Here is a 22,924-nt window from a genome sequence, read left to right as displayed (position 1 = left end):
TAATTTTCAGAGATTAAGTAAGATACCTAGAGGCAATGAGTTTAAAGAAGAACCCTTCTCTAGAAAGTGAACCTTTCAACCCCACAGTTACTGAACAGAAAGGAGAGAAGCTTATTCTCAAGGCCCTGGCTGTGGAGGGGCTCCCACTGGGGAGGGAAGCATCAGCCTGAGTATTAAGCTAACTGTTAGCGTTGTCTGTTTCTTCAGATTCCTCTCAAAATTCAGAACCAAGGTAAAGCTTCTTGCCAGAGTTTGACATCCCAGTGCAGGAGGCGCACCCTCACTGAGCTGCAAGAACTGGACTCCCCATCCACCGGCCAACCATGATCCAGAAGAAACACAGACAAACAGCCGTACCTCTTGCCAGCACCTCAGCATCACCTCATACAAATATTTGGAAGCCAACTTTGGCCGGGGAAGTCGGTGACCTCGAGTAACCATGGTTACCACTTCGTAATTGGTGTTCTTCTCAAAGGGCATCCTGCCTTCTGTGAATATCTCCCACATTAGCACACCTACAAAATGATAAGGTTACTCAGTGATGTGTCTGCTTCTTCTTCAGAGAGGAGGGGAGGAGACGTGCATCATGGACCTTACCGAATGACCAGACGTCTGACTTGCTGCTAAAGCGGCTGTAATTAAACACTTCTGGGGGACACCACTTCACAGGGAACTTGGCACCAGAGGAACTTGTGTACTGATCGTCCAGGACGTACCTAAGATGAGACACACCATGAGCCATACCTTTGCATGGCGGACGTGAGCTTTCATTCTCCCCCTTACAAAGACTGACCAAGGCAGTGACTGGAGTCTACCAGGCACGTACCTGGCTGAATCGAAACGTTCAGTTCACCGCCTTGCCTAGTGATGTCTATCTAGCTCCTCTGAGTAAGTTAAGAACATGAGAAGGTGGGCCTACTATGTGTTCTTTTATTGCTCTGTTATTTACCTTCCTTATGAGGCAACAGAGGCAGAAGACGATACAACTGTTGCAAACTTTTGGGGTCTGTGACTTTGTTCTCTGAACAAAGTTTTATCCGAAGGCCCTGTATACAAAATATCTAAAGAAGAGCTGCTTACAGGAAGTGGTAAGAAGTAACTGGAGCCACCCACGCTCTGAGCCCTACAGCCCCACAATTTAAAGCTACAGCATATATACGAGCGATGAGCTCACAGCAAGAAAAAGATCGGAGGCAGAAAGATGTATAAGAAGATGGTAATATATCATATTTATGTACCAGAACACTGTCCCTACACACACACACAAACAACACTTTATTATTTTCTATGTGAACATCTACAGATGTTCTATGTATCCAGAAAGACACATAGAAACTGTAGCACCAAACACTTCTGGGGAGGTTCCTCAATGAGTGATGGGTTCGAGGACTTCAGCTCCTTTGCTGTATATCTAGGAGGTATTTATCAGAGGGATTATTAATGCATTGCATATTTATATGAAGTTAATTCTAAAGCTACCAGGAGAAAAATTCAAATGAGCACACCAACTTCCTCTTGTGCAGACAAAGATGGTATCAGGCAGACAAGGCCATCTTGGGCTGGATCAAATAGTCGTCAGTCAGGCAAGTCTGAATTTAGTGCATAAGGAGCACTACGGACACTGGTAGAAAGGTACTAAGACAGCGCAGGGCCATCGTCAGGTGCTAAGCATCTTTACCTACAGCACATTGACAAGGACTGGGTAATCTGTGCTTGGAGAGTCAGAGGCTGCTAATGATAGTGGTCAGGCCTCCAGAGGCCAGCATCTTCTTAGGAGCTGGTCTTGGCCTGAAAGGACCCAGCACTTCTCTGTCTTCTTGACTTCTCTTAGCTCCGCCTCTGGATCAGTTTCCTTGGCCCTCTTCTGATTCCCTGGGCGGGTCACACTAGTCCCAGACTTCAGGTGGCACCCCTCAGTCTCTCCTGTGCTGTCCACTCAACGTTCCCACATGAAAAAAGCCTTTCTGGTCACCAGATCTCCAGCGTCCGGCTCCACCCCCACACCCAAGTTAGCTCTTTCACAGAAGACAGGAGACTTTTTCTGAGAAAGACCAGATAATACAGAGGATTTCAGATTCTGCAGGGCATGCCACCATCCTGTGACAGCTCAAGATTTTGCCTCTGCAATGTGAAAGTGACCACAGACAGTATCAACAGTTGGTCAAAACTGAGAGTCTCAATAACACTATGTTTTTTTTTTAATGGATAGTGACTTAAATTTCAGAAAATTCTCAGGTGTCCTGATATGCTTTTAGTTTCTTCTTAACTGTTTTTAAATAAAAAGGCCATCTCTTACTCACAGGATGCACAGAGAGGCAGATTGGACCGACAGGCCACTGTTTGCTGACATCCCCCCCCCCCCCCCCCCCGCTCTGTCACAGACATTAACTCCAGGTCTATGTATCTCCTTTCTCTAGCATTTACGCTACATGTGGGCTTTACCTCCAGTTTACTCATGTCTGTGGCTCACAGGGTTAGTCTCGTCATATATATGACGCCATTGAGTCATGCATATATTAGTCTGATTTCTAATATATGCAGGACTCAATGGAGAGAGGGAAAAGGAAGGACAGACAACATGTTTCTTAAGTCTATTCTGACACCATTAAAATTACAAAACTTAAGAGATTAAAAACACTGCAAACAAGGATATACTAAGCACTGGATTACCAAACATATTCCAGCAGAAATGAGAGAGAGAGAGAGAGAGAGAGAGAGAGAGAGAGAGAGAGAGAGAGAGAGAGAGAGAGAGATTTAATAGGCTCTAGTACCATCTAGTGGGGAGAATTACTAATGTCACAATATGTAGTTCATCTCATTTAACCTTACAACAGTGAAGGGATTTCCTTATTGCTTTATTGGTACAAATTATTCCCACATTAATTTTTTAAAAGCATGGTTTCATGTAGCCCAGGCTAGCCTCAAACTTGGTATATATCCAGGAATGACTTTGAAATCCTGATTGTCCTGCCTCCACCTCTAAGAATTAGATTATAAGCGAGCATCACTACAACTAGGGCCCGAGTGTTTGTTTCAGTTTGGGGAGGGTATGATTGTGGGGTTATGGGTGCACAGAGAGGACAGAGGCAGCCTTGGATGGTATGGTCAGCAACGCTGCCCTCCTACTTTGAAACAGGTTCTTCTCAATGGCTTAGAGTCCATCGATTAATCCAGGCTGGCTAACCAGAGAACTTCAGGGATCTACCAGTCTCTGCCTCCTCAGTTCTGGGATTACAAGGCATGAGCCACCACTCCTGAATTTTTTCCTGCATTCTGGTCAAACTCAGGTTCTCGTGTTTGGGGGGCAAGCAATTCACTTACTGAGCTATGCTACCAAGGCCTTCCCATGCTTATTAATTATTCAAAAGTAATGTGACTACCACCTAAAAACACACAGTACTCAGCCATACCTGGCCATTCCGAAATCAGATACTTTGACAACTCCTGCTTCATTCACTAGACAATTTCTAGCAGCCTGGAAAACAATATTAAGATGTTACACTTATTTAAAAGTCCTGCAATCAAGGGAGAACTATTTCAATTTCTACTATATAGAATACAGTCCACATCAGCAAAGATGTAGATGTGTCCATAGAAACTGTTTCCATCCCTACCGAAGGTGCCGCCAACATAAATCTGAAGCGTCCTGGAGAAAGACTGATTAGAAATGCCACAAGGCATTACGACACTGTCTTTACCAGCATCACACTTAACGAGGACCAGTGGACACTCCAACCTTCTCGTCCAGGCCTACTGTTGGTTGACTGTGTTACTATGCGATTTTCTCACTGACGGTGACAACACTCTTGAAGTCTGTAATCTACATTAAAGATGAATCGTCTCTAGGTAACAGTGGAGACACACAATTGTCACAGTGACCAGTAACCTAAGAGTGGTCACTTCAACAGCCAAAAGAATAGCTATGTGTAAATCCAGGATACACTTTATTGTGTCATGTATGAGGTTCCTAATATATTAAGACATATATTAAAATATATATGGTAAAACACAGACATATGTCTTTGGGTTTTGGTCTATTCTTGAAAGTTACATGAATCAATACAATAATTTGGTAGAATGGCATACTGCTTTTCAGAAGCAAGATATGGTCTTTTTAACACCACAACTGATGGACAAGGTTTCTCCCTCACTCCTCTGATGCCTATTTTTCTCCTGCGTGGCAACTCCCCAGAGCTCCTTTCCTCCAAGCACATTTAAGAGCTGCTCTCAAGTGACAGTTCATGCCCATTTCTTGAATTATCGGCCCCTTCCCAGGAGGACTGCCACCGTGCTGTCACTAGCAAGCCCGTGAGGCACTTTACCTAGGGGAAAGGCACATCACACTCTCTCTTGTGAGGGCAAAAGTTGTGTTTTAAGTTTTAAATTGCTGTGTTTAAAAGATCTATAAAATGAATGTGTCTTTAAGCTTCATTTGCCCAAGGACAGAAACTTCCTGGAATGCTGGGGACTGTCGGTCATGTAAGACCACAAGCCATGTGTTCTGTTCTCACTGCTGTAAACCAGGCTGGCTGTCCCAGATGTGCAAGATGTGCTTGGTCACATGTAAGCAGAAGGTATGGATCTATGCTTGCCCCTGGTTGGATAAAGTCGAAAGCCTTGTAGGTCTGTCTTTATGAACACTGGGCTAATGTCATTAGCAGTCATTCTCTGGGCATCCTGAGATGGACTTGGCTAGTTTCCATTACCCTAGTCAGAATTTAATGAAGCTTGCTTCAAACTTGGCTCAAAAATTGTGTTAGTAATCTTATTCTCACCTGGCAGGATAAATACTTTAAAGGATGTTAAAACCTTCCAGGGTTTCATATGAGTATCATGCCCCCCCCCCAAAAAAATCAAGAAAATAACTTCTGCATGGACAAGGGCCAAGAATCAAGAAAATATTCGGTCTGTATCCATTCTACAAGGACAAAACTAGGGCAACGCTTAATTCACGAGCTTCCACATGACGATTAGTCATTGTCACAGTGACACAATCATCAAAACTAATGTTATATGACACATCTACTTTACAAGGCCCTTTGCCTTTATGATATGCTATGAACTTTAACACAATGTTCTGAGCCAAACAATGAAAAGCACATTGCAAATCCAATTTACTGAGTGGATTGGGTCTAGCCGACGACACACCTAGGAGATCGAGTCCCTCGACAAATCCTCAATCCATTATTATGCCTTAAATCCACAGTGACATGGGAGTTACAATACGGACTCTAAAGGCAAGCTCTGGGTCCAGCTCCTCCACCATCTCCCTGGCACCCGATGACGTTTTATCCAGTTCCTCTCACTTCCTTTGCCTGTACAATGCAGGTAGGAAAAACACCCGCTTGCCAATCAAACGAGCTTATATCCCGATGGTACGAAAGCAAGGCCTTGTAAGGTGACGTTATAACGAAGCACCCCGCATCTCCTGCTCTGAGGAATCAGATCCATCACAACGCAGCTAAAAGGGGTGGATGCAATGTGATGTGGAATAATCAAGGTGGACAGACTGTGCCACTCTCACAGTGGTTACCTGTGAAGAAGGGCTGGGGAGGGAACGCAGAAGGGAGAGAAGGTCGGAGAGGAGAGGAAGGAACTACGAAGCTTCTCTGCCACCGACCTTTAGAACAGGGCTGGGGTTTTTGGTTGTTTTCTTTCTTCCTAGTATTTTCAGAAGTAAGGAAAACTCCCAGAATTTCCTTAGCTGAGAGATAATGGCAAGAGCTCAGGATTTCTCTAGTACTTTCTGTTCGGTGTGTAAAGCAGAGCCTGAGACTTGGTCTGAAGGTCAAGGTTAAACCTAACTTCCCTGTTTCTCACACTAGGCGAGCCGCTTTCACTTCCCCGAAGCTAACACTCTTATCTATAACACAATGACACTGAGTAAATGTGCGCTGGCTAGCTATCTCCTGGGAATCTCCCAGAGCGCAAATAATTACTTCACGGAAACTTGCTTGGAGATAATAAGTCTGTACGCTATTAGATTTAATAAAGGTCTTTTCCTTTGAAATTATCAAGGGATTGAAATTTACCAAGTTTGAAAATAATGAAATCTTGTTAATGACAAAAACAGGGAACTAATACAACACAGCTCACTGTGTGACCCAGCGGGACGATGGAATCCAGCCAGGGTGTAGGAAGCCACGGGGAATGGGAGGCCAGGGGGACTCAGCTTACCAAGTCTCTGTGGATGAAGCTGTTTCTCTCCAGGTACTCCATCCCTTCACACACATCCTGGCACATGCTCAGCAGGACATCTCTGCTGAAATGGCCTTGTCTCTGCCGGAGGAAATTCAGAAGGCAGCCCCGTTCCATGAACTCGGTAACGATGTAAATGGGCTTCTGCTGGGTGCACACGCCGTAGAGCTGTACCAGCTTGGGGTGTGTCAGCTTCCTAGGAACAAGGAGGACACACAGAGAGTTACCACAGGAAAACAACCAGCAGGCATGCGTGCTGGGTGGGCTGAGTGTTAAATACAAAAGAGGGAGCTGGTGGAAGCTAGGAGCTTACATCCTGGGGCTGGAGATATGACTCAGAGGATAAGAACACAGGTTGCCCTTCCAGAGGACCTGAGCTCCATCTCTAGCACCCTGTGATGGCTCACAACCACAGGGGGAACTGATGCCCTCTTCTGGCCTCTGCAGGCACTGCAGCCAAGACACCCGTACACATAGAACAAAGAGTAATAATAATAATAATAATAATAATAATAATAATAATAACAATAGAAACTTACATCATGACTTTAGCTTCCTCTATGAAATCCTCTTCACACATGGCGCCTTCCCGGATAGCTTTGATGGCTACTTTGTACTGGGCCCGCCACTTGCCAAGCCTCACCACTCCAAAGAGTCCACTCCCCAACTCCCTCATAAAGGTCAGCTCTGAGGGGTTAATCTCCCACTTATCTGTAAGACAAACAAGGCCTTTACAAAGGAAACAGCTAAATCCACGGGGAGGAGACCAACCAACAGCCCTGAATAACACAGTAATAACTAGTACAAGACACAGACCAGAGCTGCAGCCTGTACCCAGATACACAGACACCCAGGCCACAAGCCAGTGAGAACACCACAGTGGCAACCATTTTAGCAGTGACAGATTTAGTTTTTAACCTATGGGAAGTTTTCATAAATAAGTTTAATCATCTAAAAACCTATTCTATCAACGCATTAAAAACAGTTGTAAAATCACCGATTCCTCCTCACTGGCCTACAGGGGCAACTCCGGCAGGGCGAAAGGCCTTCCTCTCTGCCTCCGTCTGTACCTGTCTCATTTACTTCTGATCATATACCTGTCAGCATGTTAATCACTCAAAGAGCATCTATGTAAGACCTGCTGAGAGCTAACTTACCTTCCTCCCTCATGGATGAAGGCACAGAGGAGGAGGAACTGAGGTGTCTTACAGATTTATAACACCCTATTCTGGATGCTCTGAAGACGTCATATTAAATGTCTCTAAGAGCTGTCCTAAACCTACCACCACAGATTCCATGAATAACCACATCTCCTCAGGGTCAACAGCCCACCAGGTACAGGTACAGGCAATTATTCACGATGGCCAGGCTGCATCCTGAAGCAAGAGCCATCGGTTCCTTAGAACCAGCTTGGCCCCTCAGGCGATAAAGACTTCTTGGACTACCTTGCAGGCCTAGATCTGAGATAATTATCAACCAGGCCACACTTGGACCTCCCATCTGCCCTGCCCCAAGCCTTTCTCCGTTGCGGCCTTTGATGTGTGTACTCCAAAGACATTTTCTTCAGTCCCTCATCCTAGTGCACAGTGACTGAGGCAACCCTCTCTGCCTCCCACCACTCTTCATCCTTTGTGAGCAAGTGGAAGAGCTGAGGCCGTCAGGGCTGCCAGGACCTAGGCTTGCACTCTAGAGTTCTGGTTCCAGTTCCCCTGAGTTGAAGTCTACACGCCTACGGTTGTCTTGAAGGGTTGGATTCTTTTAGAAGGAAACTGCTCAAGCAGTTACAAAGTGAGTCTCACCATAGCTGAAGCCAGCAGTAGTGGGCGCGTTCTTCCCCTTTGTACTAACCGGGTACCTCAGCCTGGTGACAAGTCCTAAAAATGAAAGAGACGATCGCAGCTGAATTTTAACTTACTCATTCTATTCAGTCAGATGCTAACCAGGAAAAGCATAGGAAACACCATCTGCCTATTGTTGAAGCCTCCTCTCCATACCCACATGGCGCTCTACAGCGAGCTTTCAACCGTTCTGCACATTTCCTTTTTAATACCGTGCTTATCTGGCACAAGGCTAGCTTCCTCTCGCCTCTAATATTGTAAAGGATATTAAAAGACTTCCAGCACTTATTATCAGTGAATTTGTGATCTTTTTTCAATATGAGATCTGAATGATGAAAGAAAATTTTATTAGTCTGCTAAAAATTAAAGCAATTTACCCAATGTAACTCAGTGTTCCTAACTGTAGCACTAAAATCTGGGGTGAGGATTATCAGCCGCTGGAAATCAGTGAGGTGAGTCAAATCATGTAAGTTGCTTAGTGCCCCAAAGAAGAAATGGGGGCCTTCTTCCAGGAGCACCCAGATAGGGCTGCATTTCTTCTAAAGCACATTTCATACTTTATGACCGTGTGTGCATCTGGATCGATCACCATTTAATGTCCACTGTTCTCTCCTCAAAGGCTTGGTTTCTTATATGAAGCAGGCACTAAATACATGTCAGTTAAATAAATTAAGATAGCGGTAAAAACTTAAACATATAAGAACACAAAGAATAGGGAAAGAAATACAATAAGAATATCAGAACAAAGTTATAAAAGTGTTTTGAAAAATTTAAGAATTGCTCAAGTTGATTGTGTCTTTGCTTGGGTTTTGGTTTTGTGTTTTGTCTGTTTGTTTTATTCGGTTGGTTCTGTGTAGCCTCGGCTGTTCTGGAACTCAATCTATATACAGACCAGCTGTCTCGAACTCTGAGATCCCCCTGCCTCTGCCTCCGGAGCACTGAGATTAAAGGTGCGTGCCTCTGTGCCTGGCTTAAATGCTCGAGTGTTGAGCGCAGAATTTCAGAAGACCCAGCAAACCTGCTCATGGATGAGTAGGCTGAGGACAGGAAACCTTGCCTCCATGAAGACACATGAATATAAGAACTGTGAATAAAAAGGAGTGGACAGCTTCTCTGACAGCCGGCCTGAGCTGTAAAGTCTCAACTTCCTCAGGATTTCTTTCCCGGGACAGGTCAGAACAACACAGGGCAATGTCTAAGAAGATGTTCAGTGAGTCCATCATAGAAGACAAACAAAATAAACAAAGCAAAGAAAACCCTGGGGGTTTCCACTGTCCGGAATCCCCAGTGTCTTTCCTCCAGTATCTGGAGCTTGTGCAGACCCAGGCTGTATCCATGTTTCCACAAATAAAGGAGCAATGTTGTCAAGGTAGGTGTGTTAAGACGGCTTCTAAGACTGCAAACTAGAAGGCCAATTGTCTGTCTTACCACTTAGCATTACACTGACACTGGGGATAATTTAAAAATTAAACACAGATTTGTAACCAGACTGGGTACCTAACACTTGTGCAAACATTATCAAGGCCCAGCATAATAATTTACATACAATTCCCATATGTCAGGCCTTGATCACTTTTAACCTTTTCTGGTTATTTCAACAAGGAGTGCACAGTACAGCATGGACGAATGTAAAAATGTCATGATTCATCAAAACAAAAACAAAACAAAAAAACCCAGCCACAGTATAAATTGATATTTCCATGAACTGTTTAGAACAGACAAATCTACTAAGGCAGAAAGTAGGTTAGTGGTTGCCTGGGGCTCGGCCGTTGAAGACAGGTCATGGGTGACTGCTAATGGGTACAAGATTTATTTGGGGGATGATGACAGTGTTCAAGAAATTTGTTTATGGGGGTTGGGGATTTAGCTCAGTGGTAGAGCGCTTGCCTAGGAAGCACAAGGCCCTGGGTTCGGTCCCCAGCTCCAGAAAAAAAAAAAAAAGAAAGAAATTTGTTTATGGAGATGTGACTGTTGGCACACTGTAAATATTCTAAGAGGCACTGAATCCTGAGTTGTAAATGGATGCATTTCTTGGTGTGTGAATTACATCTCAATAACTCTCCCTATGCTCTCTCTATATAAAATAGTAAATAACCCAGAGAGCAGCAACAGAGTTGTAAAGAGGGCCTTTGATTAAAAAACTCCTAAGTCAATTTTCCACACGTGAAATTAAGCACCTGGCTACTGGACACACTTGTTGTTCACACTGTTGAAGTAAAAAGGGCTGGAAACTGCTGTGGAAGCCTTATTTTTGGCTGTTTGTTTGATGTTAGGTGTAACACAGATTCAAGCTGCTGAAAAAGCCTGTGGGATGTGCTGTCCGATCGTCTGTAACCTTCAGTGGTCCACTTTTCAGTCTGTCAACTTTAGCATGGGACCAAAGCAATATGCGTTCCATGAAAATCATCCTCCTCAAACTAGACCTTTGCTGGGAGACGTGAACTGTGTTCTTCTCCTGGGTTAGTGTTGTAAGACAAGATACTCTCCAGATGTAATGAGTCATTGCTCCCACACAGTCACATGAACAGATGGGTCATCCCCGGTACTCTATAGAGTAGCATGTGATAAAGCCAGGGTGCTCAGTAAATTGGCTGTATTGAATACATTTTCTACTGAAGGCATCTTTAGTCTATGCTGCTTTTAACAGGACATAACCTCACTATGAATTGAAAGTGTGTGCACTCTGTTTCTTGGAAAGTTTTAGCATAAACTGAACTCCTGGCTCATCTGAAAGCATCCATTACCTCTCTACACACATTTTTTAAGTTTACTTGATGAGATGGGGGAGGGGGCTTTCTTATGTTGCCTAGACTGGCCTTGAACTCTCTGGCTCCCGTGATCCTCCCAACTCAGCCTCCTAGGTTGCTCTGAAAGTAGGCACATCTTAGCATTTTAATTTAGTACCAAGCCTAAGAAGCACAGAGTGGGAACATCCACAGACAGTAAAGACCTGGAGTCCTGTGATGGAATCAGTGTTCTATGAAATCCGTTATGATTTCTGGTTTTTCTTTGGATACAGAATGTTCTTAATATGCAATAATTTTACATCAGTCACACTTTAGAGATAACTACAAAGAAACTACCCTTTGAAGAAGCCATCATAATGTCTGAACGTATGATCACTAACAATCAAATGGGTCTTCATAGCTCACCCACCTGCTGCGTTGTGCTTGTGATACTCAATGATCTCAGGAATGGACCCAAAAGCATGCTTTTCTGCCAGGTAATACTTCTTTGGGGATGTTGCTGTTTCCTTTATGTGATAATGCCTGAAGCCTGATGAGCCTTCTCTATTAAAAAGACAAAATAGAACAACATAGTACACATTCAGTCTAAGTATATTTATCTACATAGATATTAATCTCCAAAGAAGAGAGAAAGGAATGAGAATTGATATAAATGTTTTCAAGGGTAGATAGATAAAAAATAAATTCAGGCCTTTGATATCAATCCTTGGGAGGCAAAAGCAGGGACACATAGGTTCCTTGTGAGTCTGAGGCCAGCCTACAGAGCAAATCCAAGTCAGCCCAAGGTATACAGAAAAACCCTGTCTTGATAAACAAAAACAAAAGCAACAATAATAGTTTTAAATTATCAAAATGAAGGTAGTTATAAGTTCTATGGTTGTGATGGTATTATAAATCCTCTATGAGAGAGGTCAAAATAAAGCAGGCCCAAATAGAAAAGGGGCTGCTAAATTGGACCTGTCTATACTCTTAATGACTTAAGATTGCTGGACCAAAGGTATGCTATGTTGGGAGAGAGCCAGGCAAGAGATCCAACTGGGGAAGATGTAATGAGGCGGACATATGTACGGCACATGAGCACAGGTAACCAGCCATGTGGCAGAATGTAGATTAAAATAAATGAGTTATCTTAAATTATGATTCTAGTCAGAGAAGAGCCTAGCTATATGGCCAAGGTATTTCATAAATATATTTTGAGTCTGAGTCTTATTTCTGGGAGCAGAGGGCTAACTTCAACAATCCAGGTAGTAATAACAGAACTTTAATTGTAGGTGTTATCTATAGGGCAATCTCTATAGGATCTCTGTCTACGGGATCCTTTCTTTTTTTAATATTTTATTTATTTATTATATATGAGTACACTGTAGCTGTCTTCAGACACACCAGAAGAGGGCATCAGATCTCATTACAGATGGTTGTGAGCCACCATGTGGTTGCTGGGAATTGAACTCAAGATCTCTGGAAGAGCAGTCGGTGCTCTTAACCACTCTCCAGCCCCCTACGGGCTCCTTTCTATTCCTGACACAAATATTACTTTTCCTATGCCCTTAGCTTTTCAAGTCACATCAATGAGTAGAAGCCTTGAAAGCGGTCACAATAATAACTCAGCTGCTTGCATGGGAATGGAAATGAGACCATGTACCAACCATCATGCTGGCAGCAGTGGAATTTTAGTTTGCTGTTCATTCCTGTCTTGCAGAGACATAGACCTACAGTGCCTAGAACACTCACCCTTCTCAAAGGGAATGATACTGCCCACTGTAGGCATCTCTGTAGAGTACAGATCTCTACGCATTCATGCTTTCAAATGGAGATGATGCCTAATTGCCCTTAGGGCAGAGCTTGGGTTTCTTAGCCCTTCTGTAGGCGCCACTCCTCCCTTCACCCTGTCATCTCTGTCATTCTAGTTCACCTCAGACACTCCCTGTGCTTCTCTGATGTCACCATCTCCTCTCACTGTTGAGTCAGCAACTCTCTCTCCCTTCGCTCAGGTTTTTCCTGTCTTGCTAAAAAGTCTCAGTTTAGATGTCACTCAGGAATAACTGAAATGTGTCTTGGTAACAGTCCCTGATCCCCACACCATACACACACTTTTATACCACCATGGCTGCATATGGGCCTGTCTGTGGCCCTCATTAGGCTACTAAAGCCTACTCTACTCAATGTGGCATCCTTTGTGTGCAGCTCAGAGCATACTAATTACCCACTGAATGTTACTAAATCTTCCATAGCTATTCTCAACATACATGTTGCATGGGTATGTTGTTTGTGTAACATCTATGTATATGTATGTATACACATTTTATAACTAAAGATTACATTTTTTTCCTAATGCTGAAAATTCCTATTTGAAAGTTAGGAACACATACAAGCAACATAGAGGGGGTTCTTATAAAAACAGTGAATTAAAAGAATAAATTCCTGGGCATAAATAGATGGCCCAGCAGATGAAATGCCTACTATAAAGGTATAAGGACATGAGTTCAGATTCCCAGCACTCCTCTAAAACGCAGATGCCCTGGCATGTGGCTGGAACGGCAGTGCTCTGCAGGGTTGAAAGGTGGGAAGAGGCAGCCTGATCCCAAGAGCCCACTGGTCAGCTAGTCTAGCCAATGAGTGAGCTCCAGGTTCAGTGAGAAGCCCTGGATGAAAAATCAAAATAGATAAATAAGATAGAGAAACCATTCAGGAAGATATTTGGAAGTCAAGCTCTCGTCTCCACATGCATACATGCACACATTCACAGGCGAACACACGTGCACCCACGCAGTCACAACATGCACACGCCACATGCCCACACACCCCACACATGAAAGGAGTAACAAAGGCAAGCACTAAAACCAGCAGAGCATCAGTACTTACCCCCCGAACTTTGTGTAAAGGGAGACTGTGTACAAGCCTGGTTGACTGGAGTCTCTCACCATAAAACCCCCTTCCTTGTCCTAAAAACCAAATTAAGAAATTCCGTTTTAAAATTCCAGTTACTGAGGCCCTGGCAGAGATGCAAGGGTTTAATGTTATCATTTTACTATCATCCTCTGTGAGGAACAACCTGCTGTCAACAAGAGCAACTGAATAGAGCCCCTTGTGCCTTCTACAGACACCGCTCTCCCTGGAACTCCTGGGCTGTAAGATGACAGGAGGAGGTACACTCACATCCCCTGACTACATCTCTCTCGCATGCTGAAGCAGCCGCAGCTAGTGTCTCAGGGCCTCTGCCGAGCTAACAGGCAGGTCCCACAGTGCTGAAAGCCCTGGGCTTGTGAAAACAACCATTGAGAATCTCTTTCTAGGTTTCAGGTCATGCCTTCCTCAGGCTTGGTGGGAGCTTTCGATCCCTCCCCGTATCAATTCCTAGCCACATAGCCTTTATCCTGAAAATATCCTCTTTTTGAGAATGTGTTTCAATACCCTTGATTTCCCATGCCATTCTGTGCCTAATACCATAATACAGGAGAGAGGGAGTGACTCCAACAGAAATTCAAAACATGCAGACAACTCTGAGTAATGGTTACATTCCCACCAGACCCCAGCTGAAGGGCAAGAAATGGAAGTTATGTATCTCAGACACTTCTCTGTCAATGGCACCATATCTGATCTTTACTTTATGAAACACGTGTTTCCTACTTGAAAAGAAACTTTTATTCTTCTTTGTAAGAAAGACAATAGAATTAAAAGCTCCCCAAGCCTAACTGATAACAATTTGAGATAGTAATTATGATCATGAACTCATTGGTTAAATAATAATAATAAATAATAATAATCAATAGTAATAATAATAGCTACCATTTTGAAAACCTAATCTTTTTAAATGTGTCCTCACATATAAATGTATTTAATATTCACTTGAGTATTTAACAGTCATTTGAGTAATACTCTTGTTTTCTTCTTTTGTTTCACAGGGAAGGAGAGAGGACACAAAAAGATAACTGTCCCTGGGTCACTTGACAAGTCAGCGGCAAATGAGCAAATGAGAATTTGAAGGCCAGGCTGTCAAGGTCCAGGACCCCCATAGCTCTTGGGGTGTGGTCTCTGGGAAGCCAGTAAGGCGCCTGGGGTGGGAATGAGCCTTGTAGTATAATCTACCCTCTGCTCAGCCAAGCCTTCGTGTCACCCAGAAGAGCCAATGTCTTGAACTGTCACTAAGTGAAACAACTACAACATGTATGTGGGGGCTGAGACCTCGGTTTCCAGGCCAACTTCCCTACCTTACAGACAGAGCATGAGCAAGGCCATCCCAGAGTGCCCAGGTCTCCCTCAGCTCAGAGCATTTCCCCTTTGTCTTTCCCTCTATTTTCACTTTAAGGTGTGAGAAATTCATCATGTTCATTACAATAGGTGACTACATGTTAGTAAGTTTTCATTTACAAAATATATCACATAATGTTAAACAATCCTAAAACAAATAAACCCAAGCACAAAAGAAAAGAAAAAAAAATACACTGAAACACTAAAATCAAAGCAGCAAACGAACAACCAGTAGGAACGTAAGTGCTACTCAGGGGTGGATGCTCCCTCTCGATGCCGATTTCCATGTGTCCATCCACAGTCCACTCTACTCCAAAGAGCTGAGTCCTCAGCTTCGGAATGTGCCTGTACTTCCACAGGTCATTAAGTTAAAATGAAGTCATCAAGGGGGCTCTAGTCCAGTACGACTGGTACCCTCACTAAAGGAGGTGATGTAAACAGAGAGAGAAATGTGCACATGGAGGAAGACGGAGTGAAGGAGGGGAGAGGAGACAGCTGTCTCCCAGCCAAGGAGGACTTAGGCCCTCCATTACAGGCCCCAGAAGCAATCCATCCTATTGACCACTGACGGAGACCCATCTGCACACTGTGGGTTCCCTCCTGGACCCCGGGTTAGGCACAAATGCCACCCAAACACCTCTTTTCACAGAGAGACCGTTTATTAAGCAGGAAAGAAGAGTGAGTGTGGCTACCTTCTGACTCCCGCAGAAAACCAGCAGCAAATGAGAAAAGGGGAGGTCTGCCTTAGAGTGGGCTAGGATTGGTGGAAGACTTTAATCAGGCATGCTAATTAGGTGAGCCAAAGTGGCTTTTGATTGCCAGACTTCAATACTTTGATACTTCAGACTTTGATAGCTGGCCCTTGGTAGGTATCTTTGGGACTAAAATCTAACGGTTTTTAGCCAGGCAGAGGGAAAAGGGGAGAAGGACAAGGTCTGCTAGAGCCATGCCCACTACGCTCGAGCTGACCAGAGTCCCCCAACCCCGCTGTCAGTGAAGGACGTACGTGATGAAGTTCTGACAGTTGAGCCACCTGCTTTGTAGCTCTGTGACAGTACGCTAACACTCCAGTCTGCGTTAAGTGATGTGAAAAAGACAGCTTGTCTTTATATCACAGCCCCTTCAGGCCTTAGGAATCAGTATAAGGGACCTCATATGACGGAGTCATTAAAATTAACCTGGACTGAAATGCGCCTCGCACACTGAGAACGCGTACTTACTTCTGTCCGGAGGAGCTGCTCTGCTTTGCTTCTGTTGGTGTTTCGGCAATACCACCTGGTCAGAAAGAGACATCTGTCAGATTTTGAAAATTACCCTTTATTCAGAGTGTGACTAGAAAGCTAATTTAGGAAATCAGTAACAAACACATCAATAAGATACACAGCCATGGTAAGAACACTCACAAACTCGATAGCAATAATGTATTTTCATAAATATACTGCCAGACCCTTCTTACTCACATCCTTTTTTTGTAATTATTTATTTTTCTTATGTATATTGTAGCTATATATGTACACTGTAGCTGTCTTCAGACACACCAGCAGAGGGCATCAGATGCCACTATAGATGGTTGGGAGCCACCATGTGGTTGCTGGGAATTGAACTCAGGACCTCTGGAAGAGCAGTCAGTGCTCTTAACCACTGAGCCATCTCTCCAGTCCACTTACCCACATTCTTGGGAAGACATGTTATACGTGCCCACATGTGTTAAATGGGGTCAAAGGTTATTTGCATGTCACAACCTGCATTTGTCACAGGACAGCTTTACAAATCAATACAAGTTCTATGTATCCCGGCATGGGGCTGCCATATTTCACCAGTTCCTACCATTTAACATAAGAATCAATCCCCATGTTTTATGATGACATTCAGAGCAAGGATGAATTTTGCTCCAATGACTAACCCATGCAGAAAATGTCACTTTACATTACTGTCATGAATTCAAACTAAATCTTATTCAAGGCCCCATTTCACCACTATGGCTAGTCATCATCAGGTCACTGTGATACATGTTCATTGAATTTCATGTACAGCTCAAGGGTCAAGAAGGAAGGCGTGGGGTTGGGGATTTAGCTCAGTGGTAGAGCACTTGCCTAGCAAGCGCAAGGCCCTGGGTTCAGTCCTCAGCTCCGAAAAAAAGAGAGAGAGAAAAAAAAAGAAGGCATAACCCTGAAGAACAGGCCATCCGGGTATCCCAGACTTCCTGGTGTTCAGCATACCTAGACCCTGTGGTTACCCTAGCCTCCCCACTGATTCTGTGCCTTGTCCTGCCTTCCTTCCTTCCCACCTGGTCCATACCCTGAGTCACACATATCTGTCCCTTCTTGGCTTTTGCGAGGACTCTGTGAGTACTGCCATCCACTTCCTTATTGCCAGAGACAGTCTGTCCTTCAGCTCCCCCCATGTGACTATAAACAACTGGGCCCCGAAGAGTATGAATAAGATCATTTTCTCTGGCCTTCAATTGCAAGTTTCTTTTGCTAGATGTTTTGAGTTGGCAATAAGTTCTCCATCATTGTCAAATTCCGAAAACCTGCAAAAGTCCTAAAGTCACTGGGGCCTCTTTGGTCATCTGGATTTCCCACTACTGTCCCAGCCTATTCATAAAAGATCCTGTTGTATAGCACTTTCTCCACGATTGAAACATTCTATTCTGAAGGAAGTGCCTTAACACAGAAGGTAAAGAAGTCAAAACAGGTTCAGGAAGTCCCTGAAACTGACCAGATTTGCTGATCCATTCCCTCTCCAAGAATAAACAGTAAAGACTGCTGAGAGTTACTCACAGACAAGGCAAGATGAATGAAAGACACTCAGGTCACCAAGAAGAAGCTTAAACTAGCCAAGCTGTCTGAAAGGGGTTTGGATCAAAAGAGTCACTTGGGAAGAAGACTCTTCAGTCTGTTGAGCTGCCTGCAGGCTGTGCAGTGTGCTCCAGGTTCTCGACTTTGTGAGCTGTCACCTATGCTGGGGTGGGCTTTTGTGATCTTTCTGTATTGGAGTTATATCTGCTCCTGTATATAACCTCTCACCCATATTTCCATAAGTGATTACAACAAAACTCATTGGTTCACCAAGTAGGATTTTGGTCTGTTGTGAGTTCAGTAGGGGTGTGCTTGTGTGTGTGTGTGTGTGTGTGTGTGTGTGTGTGTGTGTGTGTGTGTGTTGCTTCTCCCAGAAAAATTCACACAATGGGCTTCTGGCTTCTGGTCCCAGACACTCTAGACAAGAGGATCCAAAGGCTCCCTCCTGATTGAGAAAGATAAAATCACAACAAGCAAAATACAACACAAGAAAGATGTCTCTGTGACTTGAATAATTTTAGAGAGCAACTGAATGCCTAGTAAAGTTGCAATACCCTGTGTTGACTTTGGAGCCTGTGGTAATGAGCCAGGGCTAGGAAGGATCAACCTGTGCATCACAATGAAATGAGGCCAAGTTCAACAGAAATGCATTATGGTCACTCTAGTCCATATGACCAAGCTGTGTATGAATGCAATTGAAATATGATATTACATTGGAAGAGATTCATTTTATCTCTAAAGCTTTTCTGTTGGTATAAGAAATATTTGTCAGATGCCCAAAACTGTCACACAAAAGAATTGGTTAAGAAAAGGTAGCTGGTTATACACTATGAACTAGCAAGATGTGTGAATCACAACATTTTTGTATGTCAACAACACAGAAGCTCCAGATTTAGATCTCCATGGTGAGAGCAAGAGAGGGAGGGTTCAGGTGCAGGGAACTTGGAGAGCTACACTGTGGCTTTAAGAAGGTAGTAAGATACCCAGAAAAACATGGTCCCCTCCTCACATGGTGAATCAGATCCAGGGAAAGGATGAATGCATCGGGAGAGTGAGGAATCTGGCACAGGAAGCAGCTCTTAGAAACCTGTTCTAGCGGCTTGGTTCTACAGCATCTGCAGACTCCTGAAAAAGATCTTCCCACCCTTAAAGCATCCTGTGGCTTCCATCCACACCGAAGGGACTCTAGCCAGCGGGAGCACAGCAAACATGGCTCTGGCAGGCTTTCCCTTCCACCTTTCCCTCTGCCCTGCTAAAAACCATTAGATTACATTCCTGCAGGTAGCCACCAAGGTCTGTTCCCTTGTTTGGCCTCTTCCTCCTCCTGAGGCTGATTACCAAGGTCCAGTGATCAAAAGCCCCCTTTGGCTCACCTAATTAACATGCCCAATTAAAATTAGCCTCCCCATACAAACGCGGGCTTCCCTTTTTACCTTTATAAACTGCTCCTTGCCCATGGGCCACACATTCCTCTCTTCTACCCAGACAGAGGTGGTTTTTGTGCCTTTCTTTGCCTTCCCATGGGACAAATACCCATGTTCCCTCCCCCTTGCTCCCTCCCCCTTCTCCCTCCTCCTCTATTTCCTGTCTTTGCCTCTTATTCCCTGTCCTCTGTCCCTCTGGGACAGATAAATCCCCGTTGTGCTGAGAATGTGCTCTCGAGGTGCCTTGTGCCAAAACCCTGTGCCGTGTGCCAAAGGCCTGTGTGCTAGCAGTTTGGTGCCCAGAGTGGCACGACTGGAAGGCTGTGGAGCCTCTCACTGAAATGGCCTTACGGGAAGTTCTTATGCCATAAGGGCACATCTCTGGAGGAGACTAGAGCAACCCTGCCCCTTCCTCCCAGCTTTCCAGTTATGATGCAAACAGGTCTGTTCTAGTTTATGTTCCCATCACGGTTTCTTCCTCACAACAGTGCTAAAACAATACGATCACATGTCATGGAACCAAAACTCCAAAACTGTAAACCAAAAAATTTTTCTAACCAAGAATTTGTTACAGGGATATGCAGCTGAATAATATTAATATACAAACACAGACCCTTTAATATTGAGCCATAAACAAATAAATAGATGAGTTAATTGGTAATAACTACTTCACAGCAGCTCTACCCAGTCTCCCTCTCTCTCCCTCCCTTCCTCTCTCTTTCTCTCTCTCTCTCTCTCCCTCCCCCTCCCCCCTCTCTCTGAGTGTGTGTGTGTGTGTGTGTGTGTGTGTGTGTGTGTGTGTGTGTGTTTCTGAACTTCTAGTATCCAAACTATTGCTGGGTGCTGCACAGGTCAAGCTATATTACTGAAAACCCTGGTAGACCTGGATCTGACCCAAGGACAGCCTGACTGACCCAGACAAAGAGAAAAACATTTGGACGTGGAAGATGTGTTACTAACCCAATAAATGTGGGCAAACGCCAACAGAACAGAACTAAGCATAGGGAGGCAAAAAGCAGAGATTCTGGGGACAGCCTTCAGCCTGGCTGCCTGGCAGAATGCCAGGCTGGAATCCCATCCCTGGCAGTATGCTGAAGGACTCCCACACTGGATCATGGAGAGGAGAAAAATTCTTCAGTGAGATTAAGTTTCCAAGTGGCGCTATAACCCAAATACTCATATCCAAGTTACAAACTCCAGGAATAAAATCCTTATTTGTCATGCCTTCAGTCAAAAAGAATCCTTACAGTTACACCAGGATGGTCCAGTTTCCATGAAATATATTATCAGTTAGTCTTTGGTCCTGTCATTTCAGATCAGTTCAAGTGTGAGCCTTTGGTCCTATTATTCCCTGTTTCTAAGGTTTTTGTTATATTTTCCTAAGATATATTTAAGAGCCAAGCCACCGTATTTTACATAATTATCTATTATGATAAGGAAACCCCAGAAAAATTCATAGTCTGGCAACTGCCATTAAGGAAGTCTCATAGAGTACTCTAAAAAGACCTAGCCCATGTGGCCCATTATGCCCCTGGTAACATGTATAACCCCCACCCCTACCCAGACTACAGGAAGTAGGCAACAGCTCTCAAGTGCTATGTTACTAACCTGGGCCACTACACAAAGCGTACAGACCACTATAGCACAGGGCAAGCATTTGCATATCTACATACAGAGAAAACACAAAGGTGTTGGGCAAGAAGAGTTCTTCAGTTCCATCACAATCCCATGCTCACAGTCTGTTTTGGTAAAAATGCACTGTGTAGTACATAATTGTATACTGTGCACATGTGTACTTCTAGTATCACATTAAGAGATCATGCCACAGATGCTGGGGCTGTTAGACGCTGGTGGTCCTCTAGATTTTGAGATGCCCATATCATCACAGTGAGATGGATAGAGAACCTCTTGTTGCTTTAAGGAAATGAATGTCATATTAACGACCTGCCTCAGGAGGGCCACGAGAGCACTGATGCACATGGGCCATGCACTTAGAATCTGGTTATGCCCTGCCTGTGGGCATAGGAAGTAAAGTGTTCCTTTAACGTAGTTGGGCAGCATCCACCAGGAGTCTCCACAAAGGATGTCAGAGAGATGGTTTAAGACAGCAAAGAGGTTCTCCCACTTATTTTACTAATAGCAAAACTACCTGAAAGAATCCAATACCTCAGTAAGAAAGCAGCTGTGTCCACATACTGGTTGTAGCCACTGGACCTCGCCCAACACTAGATCAATGCCAAGAACTCAATAAATATTGTATAAATTTATGACTGAATGAGCTATAATGCAGCTATGAAAATATTTTCAAAGACTATTTAATGGCAGGAAGAAAAATAAACTCAAAACCCGCTCATTGCTTAGTGGAAAAAGAAAAATATCGTTAGTGACAAAGGTCAACTCTTATTCATAATATTTTCTTAATAATATTTTTTCCTGTTTTCAAAGTTTTAAAAAAATGATAATCATACAGTGTTATTCTCATTTGAAAAAAGAAACAATGAGACATTTCCTCTGGGAAATGTTGTCCCCTTACCTTGAATGAATGAACAATGATATTTACTTCAAACTCAGCTGAGCTGTGATTGTTCAAACCCAGTTCAACTGTGACTTCTAAAGTAACGGTGTTCACACACAAGATATTCAAAGAGAATGTCTTATAGAGACAAGTCTCCGGTTTTTACTAGGTCAGACACCAGAATTAAGGATATCTTGGCACCTTCTAAAGACATTGAGGTCATCCCTTCCTCTTTAAAATGTCTTACATAACTAGAAAAACAATAGTTTCTGGTTCTCCACACTTACGGGGTAAACGATTACTTACTCATATTGATCTAAGTTGTTGGACTTCTTTCCTGTGACATAATTACTTGGGATATATCCTTCACTCCTAGAATTAAGATAAGCAAACAAACAGAAATGACTTTACTTTTTGTTTAAGAAAGGGTAATTGGTTTTCTAAAGCACATTTCATATAAACATTTCTAAAGTTTATGTGAAAACCCATCTATTCCCAATAATCCAATACATCTGTACTGTCTGGCACTTTACAATGTATATCAATATTTGATCCTCACAAAGATTATAGATATACAGACATTATAATACCCAATTTCTCATGAGGAAAGCAAGAACTAGACTAAGATGTTCTCTCGTGGCCCCCCCAAAGTCAGTCAGCATCAGGGTCTGAACTTGCCAATATTCCATGATGCTGGTCAAGAAATGATCGTTTCTATGGATGCCTGAAAGAAACTACTACAGGGGCTGGGGATTTAGCTCAGTGGTAGAGTGCTTACCTAGGAAGCACAAGGCCCTGGGTTTGGTCCCCAGCTCCGGAAAAAAAGAACCAAAAAAAAAAAAAAAAGAAGAAAAGAAAAGAAAGAAACTACTACATCACGAAAGTTTAAGTATTGAATGGAGTCTCCAGCTGCTCTAATATCTTAGCGAGCCCTGCAGGACAGCATCCGGGGGGGATACACGCCCTCTGAATTGGTATCACGAGAAACTTGTTTAAAAGGACAATTACTGAGAGATTGGAATTGAGGAGGCCTGTGTGGTACAAAGGAACCTTCCATTTTGCCCCCGTGACTCCTACATACATAGCATTGTTGAGCAGGAGCCATGATACTCGTGTATACATTTTTTTAAAAGTAGAAGCTTTATAATGTTTT

At 43.6% G+C, this 22,924-nt stretch overlaps 1 protein-coding gene across 11 annotated transcripts in view; it reads right to left on the bottom strand.

Moving 5' to 3' along the window:
• The window catches only part of Tec (tec protein tyrosine kinase), a 108,877-nt gene that overhangs the window by 1,310 nt on the left and 84,643 nt on the right, over positions 1–22,924 (bottom strand). For 8 of the 11 annotated variants that reach the window (XM_087584445.1, XM_087584449.1, NM_053432.1 and 5 more), the window contains 10 exons: positions 22,078–22,143; positions 16,252–16,306; positions 13,646–13,725; positions 11,193–11,326; positions 7,998–8,072; positions 6,738–6,909; positions 6,178–6,394; positions 3,411–3,475; positions 598–716; positions 358–515 (listed from right to left, as the gene is read on the bottom strand). In XM_087584445.1, coding sequence (XP_087440571.1) covers positions 358–515; positions 598–716; positions 3,411–3,475; positions 6,178–6,394; positions 6,738–6,909; positions 7,998–8,072; positions 11,193–11,326; positions 13,646–13,725; positions 16,252–16,306; positions 22,078–22,143 — 1,141 coding nt within the window. The remainder of the gene's footprint in view (positions 1–357; positions 516–597; positions 717–3,410; positions 3,476–6,177; positions 6,395–6,737; positions 6,910–7,997; positions 8,073–11,192; positions 11,327–13,645; positions 13,726–16,251; positions 16,307–22,077; positions 22,144–22,924) is intronic. The other 3 variants (XR_015636833.1, XR_015636832.1, XR_015636831.1) reach the window with 1 other exon arrangement.

This window comes from Rattus norvegicus, chromosome 14 (assembly GCF_021556685.1).
Source record: "Rattus norvegicus strain SHRSP/BbbUtx chromosome 14, alternate assembly SHRSP_T2T, whole genome shotgun sequence".
In the NCBI taxonomy this organism is placed as follows: Eukaryota; Metazoa; Chordata; class Mammalia; order Rodentia; family Muridae; genus Rattus; species Rattus norvegicus.
Note: the sequence above shows the minus strand (reverse complement) of the source record. Positions and strands in the feature narration are given on the sequence as shown.